Source organism: Typopeltis vanoorti, chromosome 19, assembly GCF_054136105.1.
Source record: "Typopeltis vanoorti isolate ZY-2024b chromosome 19, IOZ_Tvanoo_1.0, whole genome shotgun sequence".
Lineage (NCBI taxonomy): Eukaryota > Metazoa > Arthropoda > Arachnida > Uropygi > Thelyphonidae > Typopeltis > Typopeltis vanoorti.
The window spans coordinates 82,220,024-82,239,001 of NC_143567.1; the positions used below are offsets into that span (position 1 = coordinate 82,220,024).

Consider the following 18,978-nt stretch of genomic DNA (forward strand, 5'->3'; position numbering starts at 1 on the left):
GATACTTCCCAAGAAAGAACAGCATGATCACTGTCACCAATTGGAGGTAAAATAGCTATATTCTATTCTTGACAAAGATCCCTTCTGATGCTATGAGCAAACCCAACACTCTTTGACCTCGAGTTCCTTCTTTCACATGCTGCTTGAGAAAGTTATCTCGCAACAATTCAATAAATCCATTCTTTCTGATCATGAGATTTCTCTTCTACCCAATCAATATTTGGAAAATTAAAGTCACCCATAATGATCATAATAAATTACGATCTAGCGTATTATAATTATAATGAATAATAATCTTGGGCCAGCTACCTCAGATTGGCTACTGGTGGAGATTGAGGCATCCCCTCAGTCTCCAAAAGTTGGGGCTAAAATGGTCTCATCTACTCCTTATATATAGGGAATAAAAGGCACTGACAGATTTTTTTTTTTTTTTTCAATTCTCATTTCATTAGTAAAAAATGTCAGTCTGAAATAATATACACTCATGTTCATAGAAATAGCATCACCTGCTGTAATCACGTTTTGATAATTAAACCTGAATGCATATTTGAAGAGATAACAGTAATTGCTACAAATAATGAAGGCCATAACATTTTTGATTAATATTTGGCTCTTTTTAGCACAAGATGTAACAAAGAAAACGACAACAAACTTGACAAATATTTCAAAATGAAGTGGACAGCGATATTTTCACTGGAAAAACAAATACTTGTACCAAAATTCAGCTCAATTACAGTGTTGCTAACATCCAAAGTTAAAAATTCACTTTTTGCTGTTTAGTATTTCATGGGTCCTCCTCTTACTTTTATTACTGCTCGGCATCAGTGGGGCATTGACAAAATCAATTTCCTAATGGATGCAACTGTCAATTCATGGTTCCACACCCTTATGACTTCTTGGAACTCCCAAAGTGTTTCAGTCTCCATTTGGTACCACAAATTCTCAATGGGAATTTGTGGTACCAAATGGAGACTGAAACACTTCCTAACCGTTTCCTAACCACAGTAGTCACTGAATTGAGTGTTCAATGAGCCACTTAACCTGCAAAAATTAAAGCTTTTCTAAGTACTAAACTCAATTATATGGTACATTTTAGGGTTACAATAGCATCACTTACATTTTGCCCTATGACAAGGAGCAGTCATCACGAAAAATGCAGTTTGTTGCTAAGGTGAAGTGATGTCTGATAGAAGGCGATTCTAAAAATTTCTGGTACACTTGTGCATTCACTGAACTATCTGTGAAATGAAAACAACCAACACAATGATACAACATGCAGCCCCTAGATCATTTGACTACTGACACCAGGCAGTCAAGGTTGAATTTTTCTCCTGATCATTTTCGAACTGTCTACATGCTATAGGTTAAACTTTTTCTCATCAGAAAAAAAATTACCCTTTTCCACTGATCAGGTGTCCATTTGGCATGCTCTTTGCACCAATTTAACCAAGCCAATCTCATTTCTTTTGGTTAACAAGGACCTCTTTTTAGGGAGTCTGGCTATCAGTCCTTGTCAAATACGTCTTCTCCTGAGCTTGCCACAACTCCCGTTTCAGTTCTCCAGATGACACAAGGCAATTTTTGAGGTAGAGCCACTTTAGAAATCGATCTTGTATGGTGTAAACAGTGGCTTTCTTCCTGTCTCCTCCTTCTTTTCAGCAGATCCAGTTTCCTTCCTTTTTTGATAGCAACTATACCACAGTAGATTGACTACAGGACACCCTTTTAACTATTTCACAAGAAGAAGTCTTTTCTATTCAAAGCTTGAATCACTTTTTCTTGGAGGTGTTAATGTATGCAAAGTGATCTCAACACAAGCATATAACATAAAAAAATTCTGACGCAACACAATGAAATATCTAATAATAAACCAATGAAAATGACCATTTAACTACTAAAAAATATATTTATACAAGGTGATGTGGTTTCTATGAACATATGTGTATTTGACCAGTATATAAAGCACTTGATTTGAAATCATATGTTTAAAATTTTTTTTCATATATACCCAGAAGAATTATTTTATCTTCAGATATTTTTTTACACCTGATATACCTGTAAAAGTGTAAATTAAGAGTATAAGCAAAATGAATTTTCTGCAGTTTCCAGAGGTTTGCAGTTTTCTTGTAAGGTACATGAAGTACTAGATCTGAGAGGAAACAATTTCCCCACCACCCAAAGATGAAATTATTGCTATTAAAAAAAAAAAGGCAAATACATTTGCATCAAGTGAAATTTTATCATTTAAAATCATTTATTCATGTATATATTTAAATTTCACTTAATCATTCTTTCAAATATTATATACTTATCCATAATAGTTATTTGAATTGTTTCTGGATTATTTTTAAACTATTTAGATACAGCCCTGGGACATCTAGTACTTCCCTAAGGAGATTATTTCATTTCTCCTCCCCCCACTACAGGTTTTAACAGTCTATCAGTAAAATATCAATGAAATACAGAAGTTAAGAAAGAATAAGAACATAGATCATTAGCAAATCCAGCTGCTATTTCATTCTTCATCAATGATTTATACACTGCAATGTTCTTTTTGTTATTTTTAGATGTTTCATAACTACAAAATAATGAAAATATCTTTCAGTATCACCTAGTGAAAATATGTACAGTGTATGTTTTCATTCAATAAAAAGGAATATGGAAAGCAAATGAAAAAAAAAAATTAATGCGAAAAATGCAACTCCTAATAATGAAATAAACCACCAGCTAATTTTAGAGATCAAACGGGAAAAAAAAAATTCAATAATGCACAGAAGTGAAACACCAATCTAATTAAGGTCTCTCGACTCGTTTTTTAAATTTGCTTTCTTTATACTTTACATACATACAAAAAGAATCATTTGATTCCTTTAAGAAAAAAAGATTTAATTTCTTCAAAAAAAGATTTTACATTTTTATCTTATTTATGATATAAATATATGAATTTATCTTACTTGGTATCTTATTTATTTTTTAGTCTAGGACAAATTGTTTAATTTTTTTAATATGAACCAAGCAACTCATGAGTTATTAAAACCAATTAAAGAGATGTAAATACAGTACTAACATTTTCATAAATGGTATGAACATGACATGAGGTTTTACAACTTGTGTCTGAAGAATGCAAGTAAAAAATAAATAAAAATAAAAGCTTGAGTAATGCATTTGTATGTAGTTCAGATATACCTAATTCTTAATGATTCACTGGTTTTCTTATAATAAAAAAGTGTTTTAAACCAATATATGTAAAAGAGCTTCAAAAATTTTAAAATTATTACAGCTTACAGACCCATATTTTACCAGATTTAATGAATACAGAATGCCATTTTTTACAGAAACTAATGTTATCAGACAAGATTAAGATATGGTTTTACATCACTGTATAATTTTGCATTTTCATAGAAAATTACAAGCATATTTTACATAAAAATACGTATAAAATCATTTACAAAATTATGTTCCACATCCTGCTGAGCCCATACGCTGAGGATCTTGTGAAGGATAATGGATTCCTGGTCTTACAACACTACCTGCTAATGAAGTCTGAAGAGAAAGTGATGGAGCTGGAATTGGTGGGGGAGGAAAAGATCCAGGTGGACGAAGACCTGGTGGGGGATTAGGAGGTGGTGGTCCCCCAGGTGGTCCTATAAAAGGTGGTGGTGGAGGTGGTGGAAACCTCAGACCTATAAGAAATAATTTTAAATTGAATAACTATCAATGTATTACATGTAACAATAACACGGTTTGCTCATATGTATAGTCAAGTCAACTTACAATGGGGTTTCATTCTGATGATCCTGTCATAAGTCACAATGAAAATACAAACCATAAGGACATGAATATTTCCTTTCGGTTCATATATAAAGTTGGAATCCAACTTTATATAATCTCAATGCTTCATCTGTATTATATTTTTTCATTAATTTTACTCTTTGTTCATAGTATTATAATACAATATACAAATTATAACAATAAAGCTGCTTTCTACAGTACTGGATAATGAAATGCATTTAAATAAAAAAAAAATTAAGTTAAGAAGATCAGTATCTACATATAAATAAAATTTATAATGAAACGTGTTTGTATAATTTAATTCTTTTTAAAAAGTTAAAAACTTCGTGCAATTTATCTGAATGTATATGGCTCAGCCAGATTAGGAAAAAAAAAAAACCCTTCTTGAGTGAAATAGCAGCATTCCAACAGAATGTGACAAATGGTGAGCCGTGTGATGCATTGTTAACACGAGTGGGCCATCAGCTTCAGTAAATAAGAATATATACAATGATTGTGACCTATATGAAGTCTAGCAAGGACAACTTCCTCTCTGTTGCTTGCCAATGTTTAATTTCAAGATTAATCTCATGCAATTTTGTCAGTTCTTTCTGCTGATGATTGCCATTGAATTATTAGCTTTGATCTTATAAAATATCTGTAGCCTGTATATGGGACTAACAAAGAGTACCCGGAAAATGAATGAGCTGATTTGGCAGCTGCATCTACAGTTTAATTTCTCTTAATTCTAGTGTGGTTGGGAATCCAGCACAACTCAATTTCAAAATCATGGACCTTCAGTTTGTACAAGAGATGTAGAATCTCACAAAGTACTAGATGTGGATTATATACAGGAGACAACATGTTGAAAGTTTATTTTTCACTTGGTTAGAGTATAATAAAATTAGTTTAATCCTTTTTCCAAGTGTGAGCAAACAAAGTTTGCGCCCGAAAGTATCTTCAGGACTGGAGTAAGGTGGTACAACACCAGGGCAACTCGTTGCAAAGGTGGAGTAAGATACCAACACTCCTATCTCAGTATCTCCTATAATGCAAAACACATCTCCTTGCGGATATGTCTAATGTCATGCATTAAGGGAAGGGCCACTACCCAGACTAGTTTCGACCTTTATTGAGGTCTCTTCAGTGGGAGCCAGGCAGAAGCATTAGCAGGTCATCTCTCCCTATAGGAGTTGCCAAATGGTGTGCTACCCTTTTTTAATAAATTACTCTGGATTTAGAGAAAGATGTTGAAAGTTTATTTTTCACTTGGTTAGAGTATAATAAAATTAGTTTAATCCTTCAGGCGCAAACTTTGTTTGCTCACACTTGGAAAAAGGATTAAACTAATTTTATTTAGGAGACAACATGGTCTGTAAAGAACTCAACCAGTCTGTATAAATTATACACTTCTGGTAGCAGCTTTCTTTTATATGCACAAGCTGAATTGCATGTGACTCTGCTGTATAACTGCTGCAATTAAGTGGGGATCTAATTGGATATGATAAGGTCAGGAAATACCACAGCACAACTAACATCTCGGATCTTGAACCATCAGTATAGATGGGAAGGAAATCAGTGTTCTGCTCTGTGTGCATTAAATAAATGCATATAGACAGATGAAGTGTGAGACTTAGTTGGCAAAGTAAAAAATTGCAGGATGGGGTGCAAACCTGCCATGGAGGAATGCTTACAAATGCCGATACATTTGGCGCAGGTAACGTTATCAACAATCATGTCAATAGCTTACATAATCTCTTTAACATACACATCAAAGGAATGAATATAGAAAGTTTTTACCTTGAGTTTATTATACATTGAAGATACCAAGAAATTACATACTTGGTTTTAATCCTCTCCCCAAGGAAGCAAAACAATGTATTGTGTGTGAAATATATTCACGTCTGAGCTATTTGTATATAGAGACTAATGACTTCATATCACTTGCCTTAGTATGTATCCCATAATGCAAAGTATCCCCTTTCGGCTGGAATAATGCTATGCATAATGGGAAGGGCCACTACCCAGACCGTTTCGACCTTTATTGAGGTCAAATCAGTGGGAGCTACAACCACGAGAGATATCAAGGTTGAAGTAACAGAAGTCATATATATTTCATATACAAGTAGCAAAAAGGCACTTGACCTTATTAAGAAAACTGGAGAAAAAGATATCCTTGATATAGAGTAATTACTTCGAAAAATTGCTAATTGAAAGAAGTAGTTACAGCACAGTGGTAAAAAAAAAACATTCCACGGCAAACAGGAATATATATCCAAACTTGAAGTAGAAAAAGCCAGCTGAAGTCTGAAATGTGGAAAGGCAGCAGGAGTAGATGATATTCCAGAAATGCTCAAGTATTGAGGTATAAAAGTCTTGCAGTAGCTGTACTGCATAATTCAGAAAGCCAGACAGAGGGACGAATTCCAGATGATTGGAATAGATAGTACCCATATATAAAAAGAGAAATAAAATTGAATGTGAGAATTACAGAAGTATTTCCCTACTGAGTGTTCCTGGTAAGATTTATGCAAGTATACTTGAGAAATGGCTGAGAAGGATTGTGGAAGGGAAGCTTGATGAACCAGTTGGATTCAGGCCAAATAGAGGCTGTCAGGATCAAATTTTTACTCTTTGACAAATAGTTGAGAAATTGTGGGAATATAACAGAGATCTGTATTTAAGTTTTGTAGACCTACAAAAGGCATACAACTTGGTGTGGTGCCAAGAGGAAAGTTATTCAGAAACTCTACAATTATATGTCAAACAATACTTAGCTTTATTTCAGTTGTAAGTCAGCAGTTAGAATTGAAGTATAGGAAAATGGTTTGATATTAAATCTGGTGTCAGACAAGAATGTACATTATCTCCTTTGTTATTATCTATATCAGTTTCCCAAACTTTTCTTATGACGGAACTTCACAAATCCTGAAATTTTAATGGAACACCCTGATTATTCCTTTTTCTTTTTTGTGTAATAATGTGTATTTTGCAGTTTTTATCACAAATCTCATTTCACTTGTTTTTATTTGTTTATTTATTGACCAAATTTCACTGTCATTAATAATGCAGGTAGTGCTAAAGTATTGTATATTTTAAGGCTTTTTTTTTTTTTGGTACATTATTTGGATTCAGTATTTCATTTACAAAGGCCTATAATCTGTAAAAATTTTGAAGTTTTTAATTTCCAAGAAATATCCAAGATAACTAATAGTATTTATGTATTCTATTATTTTATTATTAATGAACTTTCAACTTCTAACTGGAGTTTGTCCACAGAATGCCACTGTTTTAGTTTTATCTATGGATATTTTCATTCTAAACTGTTCTACTGTAATGTTCAAATCACATATTGCTCTTTGTAAATTGCCTTTCTTATCTGAAATAACATTTATTTTATTATTCTTGGAAATTTCTATACCTGGATAATTTAAAGTGTTCCTTAGTATTTCATTAACATAAATATTAAAGCACTAGAGACAGAGGACATTCTTGTCATATTCCTTTGGTTAATAGAGTGTTTTAAAAATGTTTTTTCATTTATTTTTATTTCATTATCTTTGTATTCAATATTGCCCATAGTAAAATATTAGATATATTCTTTTTAATATATCAAACAATATGTCTTTTTACTTTATCAAATGCTTTTTCATAATCTATAAACAAAAAGCAAGTTTCAAAATTAAATTCTCTTTTCTCTATAAGTAGTTTTAAACAGCAAGCTGCATCTATTGTAAAACATACTTCTTTAAATCCATTTTGACATTCTAATATTTTTTTTCCTACAGTATATTTTCAATATACCTCTGTAATTAGCAGGTTTTCTTTTAACCCCTTTTTTAATATAGGTATTACTATACTCTTATTTCATTTGATTGGTATTTGTCCATTTGAATATATATATATATATATATATTTAATTTATTTTACTTAGGTTTTCCTTTAATTCTTTGTTATTATATCATTTAAATCATTTTGTATTTTTTTTTTAATGTTAATATTATCTGTCAAAGATCTGTTAAGTAGTTTAAGAATTCTGTTAAATCTACTCTGCAATTTATATTTGCAGTTTCTTTTATATCTGCATTAATGTGCGTTAATATTTTATAGGCACTGGGTCTTATTTTGTATATATCATTTTGTAGGTACAATACAAATTTTTTCCAGCTTTATCTGTGTCGCTTTCTGGTTTATCTATTAGCTATTGCTCATCTTTGTTTATATTCAATTTCATCTCATTGTTTACTACTTAACCACCTTTTAAAGGCTGGCTTTTTATTTTCAATTATTGTTTTTAATAAAATAAAAATTTCATGCCGGCTGGGACGTCGCCCGGTTAAACAAGGCCCCCGTTGTTTTCGCCAGGGAACCAGGGCGAACAGCGAAAAGTCAGCTACTGGAACAAATCTGAAAATAAACCCCAACTCAACATCACCAGAGTTAAAGATCGGTACTATCAACGTAAGAAGCCTGAATGGCAAAGAAATGGAGCTAGCTGAGGAATTAGATAAGTACCAGATCGACATAATAGGGGTGACTGAAACAAAAAAGACCAAAACTGGTGAGCTCTTTCTGAGCAATAAATACAAAATGTTATATTCAGGCAATGACAATCAAGGAAAAGAAGGAGTAGCCATAGTATTCAACACAAAATACGAGGCTAATCTTCTTGAATGGCAGGCAGTCTCAAGTAGAGTAATGTGGGCAAATATGAGAATGGGGAACTGGACAATGAGACTTATTTGTGCCTATGGTCCCACAGAAGGTTCTACTAAGGTAGAAGTGGAGGAATTTTTTGAGGCTTTAGAAAAAGCCACTGACACAATGAAAAATGAAAAGTTGGTCCTTGTTGGGGATCTAAATAGCAGAGTAGGAAATGATTGTCAGACATACAAAAATATTTTGGGAAAATTTGGAGAAAAGAGCAAAGCTAATAATAATGGCAAATATCTGTTGGATTTCTGCTCAGGACATGGACTGGTCATTACTAACACCATGTTCCAACATAAAAATGTGCACAAATTCACATGGAGAGAAGAGGCTAGGAATAAGAAAAGTCTCACTGACTATGTTATTGTTGATAGTGATGTTTTCTTCCTGGTGCAGGACACCAGAGTGTACAGAGGATTTGAAATTGGAAGTGATCACTATTTAGTCTTGAGCAGGATAAAATTGAATTTCATATTGAAAAGAATAACATGTAAGAAAGTTTTAAAGCGAATAAAAGTTGAGCAGCTCTCAGATGTGAACTGTAGACTAAAATACACAAAGATTATTGAAGAAAAAATGAAAGAGTTTGAGAACAGGAACCAAACCTTGGAGATTCAGTGGCAAACTCTGAAGAAAACATTGATTGATTCTGCCAGAGAGGCATGTGGTGAGGTTGTTTGTAAGGATAAAAAAATCAGAACTCCCTGGTGGACACAGGAAGTTAAAGAGGCAGTGAAGGAAAAGAAGAAAGCATACCAAAAGTTCCTGGCAAATAAGTCAGCTTTTGCTCTTAGAGAATATAGAGACAAATGCAAGAATGCTAAACACTGTGTAAAACTAGCTAAACAAAAGTCATGGGAGGACTTTGGCAAGAATATAGAAAATAAATATCAAGAAGGTGGCAAAATATTCTGGAGGTTGTTGAAGAAACTTAAGAATGGAGGAAAGAGTGCTGTAAAAGGAATTAGAGATGATAAAGGTGACATGAAAACGGGAGAAAAAGATATCCTTGAAGTATGGAGTAATTACTTTGAAAAACTGCTAAATGAAACAAGCAGTGATGACACCACAGTGGTAAAAAACACTGACCAGGCATGCAGTCAGGAATACATATCCATACTTGAAGTAGAAAAAGCCATCAAAGGCTTGAAATGTGGAAAGGCAGCAGGAGTAGATGATATTCGACCAGAAATGCTGAAGTATGGTGGTATAAGAGTATTACAGTTGCTGCACTGCATAGTTCAGAAAGCCTGGACAGAGGGACGAATTCCCGATGATTGGAGTAGAGCTCTCATAGTACCCATATATAAAAAGGGAAATAAAACTGAATGTGAGAATTACAGAGGTATTTCTCTACTGAGTGTTCCTGGCAAGATCTATGCAAGTATACTTGAGAAACGGTTGAGAAGAATTGTGGAAAAAAAGCTTGGTGAAGAACAAGCTGGATTCAGGCCAAATAGAGGCTGTCAGGATCAGATCTTCACTTTACGACAAATAGTCGAGAAAGCATGGGAATATAACAAAGATCTGTATTTAAGTTTTGTCGATCTGGAAAAGGCATATGACAAGGTGCCAAGAGAGAAGCTATTCAATACGCTGCAGTTATATGGTGTGAATGGGGCATTATACCAAGCAATACTTAGTCTTTATTTGAGTTGTAAGTCAGCAGTCAGAATTGAAGGAAGTACAGGAAGATGGTTTAATGTTAAATCTGGTGTGAGACAAGGATGTACATTATCCCCTCTGTTATTCATTATCTATATGGATCACATTATGAAGGAAAGTGGTATTAAACATGATATCAAAATTGGAGATGTTAATGTCAGCTCTTTGCTTTATGCAGATGATGTTATACTTCTAAATAAATCTGCTACAAGTCTGCAAGATTCTCTGACTAAATTGAATAGCTGTTGTAATAGATATGGTATGAAGGTCAGCAATAAAAAGACAAAGACAATGAAAATAGGCAGAATCATTGAAAATGTCAACTGTGTTGTGAATGGAGAACCTGTGGAACAAGTAAAACATTTCAGCTATTTAGGCACGATTTTTACTGAAGATGGTAAATTAAATATAGAAATAGACAACAGAATCAGCAAAACTGGTATGGTGGGAAGTCAATTGAATAAATTCATATGGAATAAGAGAGAAATTAGTCGGAACACTAAATTAGCTGTATACAAGACAGTGTTCAAACCAGTTTTAACTTATGGATCTGAGAGCTGGGTCAGAAGTAAAACACTTAACCAAAGACTAGAGACCACAGATATGAGAGTCCTGAGAAAGATTATAGGCGTGAACAGATGGCAACAATGGCAATATCATATTAAAAACGAGGATATTAGGAAAGAACTTGACATTGTCAGCATCGAGGAATGCGTTAGCAGAGCTAATCTCAGGTGGTATGGTTACTTAAATAGAATGGGCGAGGAAAGATTAGCAAAACAAGTGTTCTCTGCCAGGGTGGCAGCAAAACGACCCAGAGGAAGGCCAAGATATAGGTGGATTGATACGATACAAAGTGCTTTAGACGATAGAAATATAAGATCTGATAATGTTGGAGTCTTGACAAGTAACAGACTGATTTGGAGGAAAATTGTAGATAGGAAATTAATAATGATGTAATTTTTTTCATGTAGTACTATCATATCCTGTACACCCCTTGAGGGTACATGGCAGGAATTTGATGATGATGATGATGATGATGAATAAAATAAAAACAATTTTGATGTTTTTTTTTTTTTTTTGTGTGTCCCTAGACTTTCATATGCCACCAATGTAATAATTTTTCATATTATTCCATTCTTTCTCAATGTCTTCATTTTTCTGTATATTTTTATATTTTCTAAATACTTATTAATCCTCTGTCAGTATACATTTCTTATACTTAATTTGTTTAGTAGTGTACTTAGTAATTAGATTTAGTTTGCTTTTTTTTTCTTTTTTTTTTGCATTTTTTTGTAACCAATTTTTGATGAAAACTTTAATTTTGCCTGCACTAAATGATCTGTGTCTATTTCTAGCTCTCTCCTGACTTTAACATCCAGGAAGATGTTTGCTGCTTTTTCATTTGCTATAAAGTAGTCTATTATTGATTTTTATCCTCTTGCACATCATGTATATTTCTATGCTTGTAGAATGTATAAAGTTTATACAGTATAATAAACTGTAAACAAAATGAATGAATAAAACAAAAAATGTCCTGAAGAATTCTGAAATTTTAAAGAACATTTTTGAAATAGTAATGATCTATCATGAGATTGATCTTGAAGACTGATACTGTTTATGAATATGTGGGAAAAAACAGATTTAGTAAAGGCAAAATGGAATAGAAGTAGAATTACTACTATGAGGTGATAGCCATTTTGAATCAGTCACCTTCAAAGTTTGTAGGATAAACAATCTGTTCATCCCTCATCCCACAAACAATTTTATCATTTTGAATTTTTATTATTAATTTTTATGATTTTGCAAAAAAAAGTTTTGAATTTTATTCAAAACAATTTTATATATTAATTATCTGATTAGATAAGTAATCTCTTCTATATGATGTGTTACACATAAAGAAAAAACTTACCTATTGGAGGAGGAGGACGGATTAATGCAGGATGTGGGAGTGGTGGTGGTGGAGGAGGTGGAAGATTTGGAGGTGTAGGTGCCAGATTGAAATAATTGTTTGTTAATTCTTCAGGAGGTGGAGGAAGAGCTGAAATGAAAGCAAAATAGAAGTCATAATTAAATTTCAAAAAAAAATAAATAAAAACTAAATTCATCATAATACTTTTATCTTTTTTTTTTTTAAATCATGAACATTCAATTCTTTTACAAGACAGATTTTCTGTAAATGCTGCAGAAATTATATTAAGGCAATTAATGCTGAAGGAATTTATAACTGAATCAGTGTTTGGTGGCTGCAGGGAGGCATATTATCACCATACCTGTTTACCACAATTTGATTATATTGTTAAACACTGTAAGCTAAGATAAAGGAAATTTAAAGTAGCAAATGGCAAATTAATCAACATACAGAGCCTCTACAGCTTGGTATTGGTATACAAATACCAAGTGGAAAACATCTTTCCACTGTGAAATAGTGGAAAGATGTTTAAATGTAAGTAATTATGCAAATATTTTACGTTTTTTAAACCATTGTCAGTGTAACAAAATAGCACTGGGAAATTCAAACAGCAACACTGTACACCCATGGAGAATGGCATTTTTATTTATTTATTTATATATATATATATATATATATTTTTTTTTTTTTTTTTCTCAGATTTTAACACTATTAGGATCTGAAATAGGCATAAGTGTGTATAACTGCACTAGTTTCCATAAATTAAGAAACAAGAAACAAGAAAAATCACAGTAACTCAAACTGTATGATGAATTTGTATGCAATTCAGTGAAATGCAGTATGATATGAAATGTGAAAGAAACATCCACAAAAATTGTAAATAAATAATTTAATTCAGTAACAAATGGATACATCAAGACAATTGTCAAGAAGAGATCAAAATGAGATTGTCAAAGTGCCTCAATAAGGAATGTGGTCATCCCTCACAGTAATACAGTGCTGACAACAATGTTTCATACTGTTTGTAATGGTGTCCAGGAATTAAGTTAGTAATACTCCTAGAAAAGTTTATACGCTGGTTATACATGATTATTAATTAACTTAAGGAATTCACAATGTACATTAGAATACAAATTAAATTAAACTTTAATATATATTTCCAATATTTCGGCAATGCCACGTTGCCATCTTCAAAGGAACTTAAAATAAAGACATGTGCACGCAGGACAGTAAATGAGGAAGAAGCGAGGAAGGTATTGTTTCTCCTAAAAGTCCTGATGGTGCTCCCTAGCGGACTAGGTATTCTTGGCTGTTGAGCTTGAGATTTGGGGCAGTCTCTTGAGTTGCATAAGACTGCCCCAAATTTGGGAGACGTACATCATATGTGTGATACTCCCCTTGAAGTTATTGATCCATGAGCTTTGCTCATGGAGAATTATCTTATAAGATAATGTTATCCCTACGGTACCCACATATGGACAAAGCTAGGAAGCACATAGATTGGTGGGCCCACTTAACAAGATGCCCCCCCCAAACTATCATGCTACCTCCACCATAAGTGTCCCTTTCATGGATATTACAGGGATAATAATGGTTCTCTCCATCAGAACATGTCTGGTATCACTTTATAGTAAATCAGGACTCTCTACTCATGACTATAAATAATACCGATCCCATTGTTCTTAGGTCCAGTTGATGTGGGATCTGGCTTATTTCAAATGTTCTCTTCTGTGGTGTGGGGGATAGGGGCATGCAGACTACTGACTCCTGGTTGCCCAGCATACAGACAACCTTCACGAAGTCTTCTGTGCACACTGGAAGCATATACCAATGCTCCTGTAGCCAACACAAGGTCAGATTGTAGGTGATTCAGATTAGAACTCCTGTTTCAGCAAGCAGATAATTGGAGATAACAGTCACTCACTGTGGTTATAGCCTTCCATTATTGTATTTCTGGGATGCTATTTGTTAGCATTGGTTCCACAGTCTGTGAACATCAAAATGACTCGCATACAACTGGCTAGCTACCTCTACCTGACTTTGGCTGGATGCTAGTCTTATGATGGCTCGCCACCTGAATTTATTGCTTAAACGGTTAAATGATGTCTTGCAGCCATACCAAGAATTTTGTCATCATGAAATGTCTTGCTCTCACTTCAGATAGTACCACTCATTTGTATATGATAATCAGACTCAGCATCACTTTTTAGATAATTTACTTGACTTTCATATCCCCTCCTCCCTCCCAGGTTATCATTATTTTTCTCTTTGTTCTATAATTTATGGAAACCAGTATTTATGGGGAAAAAAAAGAAAAATACAATTAATGATAACAGTTTCTCAAATTTTGAATATCGACAATCTGTTACTGAGGTTGAGGCTTTGGTGATGGAGAACGTCAACACTTTCTTTAAAAAGACATCCAATGTAGGTGCAACTATGCAATAATTTAGTATCATCCCAAAGGATCCTGTGACTAGCATTCATAATTGTATATTCAACAAGATCAGGTTTATAATTTTTTTTTATTCAATATAGAACTGGTATTCTATAATACATTTAGTGATGGATTAGCCTGTTTAACTGAAGTAAATTAACTTGCAATTAAATGGAATTGAATACACTCCATGTAGTAGCAAAGGCTGTACTCTATACTTAGTAGAGGACAACAAAGTTTTTTTTTATGATTCCCACCCATGAAAGGTTTATTTGTAAACCTAAAGTACGTTTGGACTGTGAGTGAATGAGGATTTTTTTATTTTACTGATTTCACTTTTTTTTTTTTAATTTTTTACATAAGTCTGGAAACCCTTCTTGAGACCAAACATGGAATTTTTTTAAGTCCCTTCAGGCCTCCAATAAGTGGACTGGTGGTCTCACACAAGGCATGAAGTTCATCTTTCAACCTAAAGACAATCACAAATATCCAAGCCCACTGCAGGATTCAAACCTGCAGCCTGTTAGTTGAACAGCAAATCTACTAACCACTCAGCCAACCTGGCCAGCATTTGATTTGATTTCTTAAGGATACAAATAGCATGCTTATAAACACCTATTTCAGATTCTACTAGTATTGTATTTATCTGGCTCTTTTGCAACTACAAAAAAAAAAAAACACTGCAATACAAAGATACCATTCTCTATACACCTACGTTGTTATTATTTGAATTTCTCAAATTTTATTTTGTTATAATGATGATGGTTTAAGAAACTTGAATTGAAATATTTATATAATAAATTATAGTTAATTAAATATCTTTCTACCATGTTCACATTTACCTCTGCATCAAAGATTATCAGGACTTTACAGGTGAAGATGAGTTAGCTGGTCTGATATTCATTCTAAAAAAACAGGCAAATTAGCCAGAACACATGCAATCTACACAGCAGTCAATGCAGATAGGAATTAATGTCCTACAATAAGCAGCAATCAGGTTTTCAAAGATGGCAAGTTAATTGACAGGCCACTGGGTTTTTCACTAGGTTTTGAAGTGCTCAACTGCAATTCATTTTTGTCTGCCTGTTGAGAATAACTTATTTTGTTTAACAAAATATATTTTAAGGTTTTAAGTAAATAGTGCTTATAAATAGTTGGAGGCCTGCATATATCTAACATTTGGTACTGGCATACTTAGAAATTTTCAGATTTTCCTGGGTGGAAGTTGACACTTTTTGTTTTTTTAAAATACAGGGTGTCCCAAAATTCATGCAAGATTTAAATTTAGCGCCATTTATGCGGTAAAGTGTTGCCATCGAGAAAAAAAAAACAGCGTGACAGCTGACAGTTCAGGGTTATTAAAAATGGAGCACTACACGAAAGAACAACGCATTTTCATTGTTGAGCGATATTTTAAAAATAATGAAGGTTTGGCAGCTACAGTTTGCAATTTTCGTATAAAATATGGTCGGAATAGTGATTTAATTCATCAACTGTGAAAAGATTAATTAAAAAATTCAAGGAAACTGGATCAATTAGTGATCTTATACACTCTGGCCATCCTTCAACAAGTCGTTCAACAGAAAACATCGAGGCAGTTCGTGAGAGTGTTGCTGAGAGTCCAGGAACTATCAATTCGGCACCATGGTCTTGAATTGGGCATTTTGAGAAGCTCTCTACAGCGTATTCTCACGAAAGATTTGCATCTTTATACTTACAAAGTTCAATTGCCTCAAGAACTGAAGCCTACTGACCACACACAGCGAAGAGAGTTCATTGAATGGATTATGGAACAACAACAAGTGGATGCTTATTTTTCGAAAACTCATCTTCAGCGATGAGGTTCATTTTCATCTTGATGGCTTCGTTAATCGACAAAATTATCGCATTTGGGGTTCAGAAAATCCACAAGTGGTTGTTGAGAAACAAATGCATCCACAATGTGTCACTGTTTGGTGCGGATTTTGGGCTGGAGGTATCATCGGTCCATTCTTCTTTGAAAATGCGGCTGGTAAGGCAATAACAGTTAATGGTGCTCGTTATCGCGACATGAGCATCCAGTTTTTTGTGCCTATATTGCAAGATATGGATGTGGACAATATGTGGTTTCAACAAGAGACGGTGCCACATGCCATACAGCCCGAGAAACAATTCAATTACTGCACGAGTCATTTCCTGGTCGTGTAATTTCCCAGATCATGTGACTTAACGGCGTTGGACTTTTTTGAAGTCTAAGGTTTATGCCAGCAAGCCCACAACCACCCACGCCTTGAAGGAGGAAACTGAGCGCTGTATCAACGAAATTCAGCCACATTTATGCAAAACGGTCATGGAAAATTTTGACAAAAGAATGCATATGTGCCAGCAAAGCCGTGGAGGCCATTTACCCAATATACTATTCCATGCATAACCGTATACTGTATACTTTATGAATCAATAAGAAATTATAATTTTTAATTAAAAACCTGTGTTTTCTATCGAAATTACTTCTTGTGTGAATTTTGGGACACCCTGTATATTATGCTACAGTATGATAAGCTGTTTATAAACATGAACATAAGAAGTCATCCTTACCTCCTGGTAAACCAGGAACAGGTTCCAGTTTCTTTCCTTCACCCTCTTTAGTTGACAGCACTGGAGTTTTTGCTTGTGAGCGGCCCCATTTAATGGTTAAGCGTCGGCCACAGAGAATTAACTTATTAAATGACTTTTCTGCAGCTAATTCTGCAGCAGTTCGGGTTGTAAATTGAATAAAAGCACATTGCTGTTTTGCTAGTAATGTGATACATCTTATTTCACCATACTGATAAAAATGATCCCTGAGGAGAGGAAATAAAAATATGCACTTGTAAATTATATTAAAAAGCAGTAAATATGAATAAAATTAAACAGTATCTAAAATATATTTTTATTAAGATCAAAGAAACTTCAATTATAATGGCTATTAGGGATTTTACATATAAACTAAGCTGCAAATAACAAGTAAATTATAACAGATAAGAATGTATATTCTTATTCTAATTCTTTAATAAGAATGAGCTCACCAAGCATGAACTGGCATCCATCACTGCTTTCTGCTAAGTTCACAAAACATCTCTGGAACAACCTTCCATGATGAAGGCTGTTCCAGAGAATGGACATCCATCTGCCCAGGAAGGATAGGAGATTGTGTAGTGTTCTAAACAATTACAACCTCAAGCTTTTCAAGAAAATATCAATAGGCTACCTTCTCCCTATATCAAAGTCCATAACTATTCCCTATCTTTGGTATCTTTTTAATATCAATCCCACACACACACATAAAATCCTTGCATACACACAGCACTAGTGCTGTAGGTTTTGCAATATCTTATGTGTGTGGGATTGATATTTAAAGATTCCTAAGATATGGAATAGTTATGGACTTTGATGTAGTTTGAATGAGAGAGAGAAGTAACAGAGAATGGCCAACATGTTACAAATGTGATTTAGTCAGCAGTGAGAAGTCAAAGCATGTGATTCTGGTTATGTCCACACAATTCTTCACCAGAAAACTGAAATAATATTATATGAAAAACAAGAAATATTTTAGAAAATAGTTTCTATTTATATTATTCATTTAATTATATTTAAAAAAAATTTGTAATAACATTTGATATTTTACTGATCAGTGAGTTCTCTAATTTCTGTGCCCTATAAAATAACAATAGCTTTCAGTCTCTTTCCTATGCAGAAAAAGTGGTCAGTTCCAAAATACACAGTTATATAATTGAAAGCACCTCATCTTCTAAATTAGTTCAGTTTTTTTTAAACAAATTCTTTTAAATAAATATAAATTAAAGAGCCAAGAAATTATATTCTTGGTTTAATCCTTTATCCAAGTATAAGCAAAGTTTGTGTGTGAAATAACTCAACGACTGGGCAACTTGTACATAGGCTAATAACTTCATGCCACTTGCCTTAGTATCCCATAATGCTATGCATTATGGGAAGGGCTACTACCCAAACCAGTTTTGACCTTTATTGAGATAATGCAATAGTCATATTTCTATATACAAGTAGCCTAAAGGTGTCACAACTTATTACTAAAATACTCTGGATTAGAGATAGATATTGAGGTTTTCCCACTTGATTATACTATAAATTAAAGATGCCATGAAATTATATTCTTGTTTAATCCTTTATCCAACTGTAAGCAACAAGTAGATATGACTTGCCCAATTGTGCAGTTACTTCACATGCAAGCTTTGTTTGCTTATGCTTGGATTTTGCTGTAGTTCTCTATGAAAATTGCCAGCAATTTTCATAGAGAACTACATGATACAGTACTGCTGAAACTCCAAGTAAGCTGTTTATAATTTGTCTCGAATTGGTAAAATCCCAAGAAAGTGGGAAGGAGGGGAAAACAGGTCATTTGCACAAAGGAAGCTCCAAGAAATTATAGTATTAGAGTATTCAATAAACTATAATAATAGTTTAATAAACTATTAATAAATACATTTTT

The 18,978-nt window shown here is 33.5% G+C and overlaps 1 protein-coding gene across 1 annotated transcript in view; it reads right to left on the reverse strand.

Moving 5' to 3' along the window:
• Window positions 1–3,289: 3,289 nt before the first annotated feature.
• LOC150096299 (pre-mRNA-splicing factor RBM22) overlaps window positions 3,290–18,978 on the reverse strand; it is a 115,474-nt gene continuing 99,785 nt past the window's right edge. The window contains exons 7-9 of the mRNA XM_090408935.1: window positions 17,070–17,314; window positions 12,059–12,187; window positions 3,290–3,683 (exon numbers count right to left, since the gene is read on the reverse strand). Coding sequence (XP_090265061.1) covers window positions 3,454–3,683; window positions 12,059–12,187; window positions 17,070–17,314 — 604 coding nt within the window. The 3' untranslated portion in view covers window positions 3,290–3,453. The remainder of the gene's footprint in view (window positions 3,684–12,058; window positions 12,188–17,069; window positions 17,315–18,978) is intronic.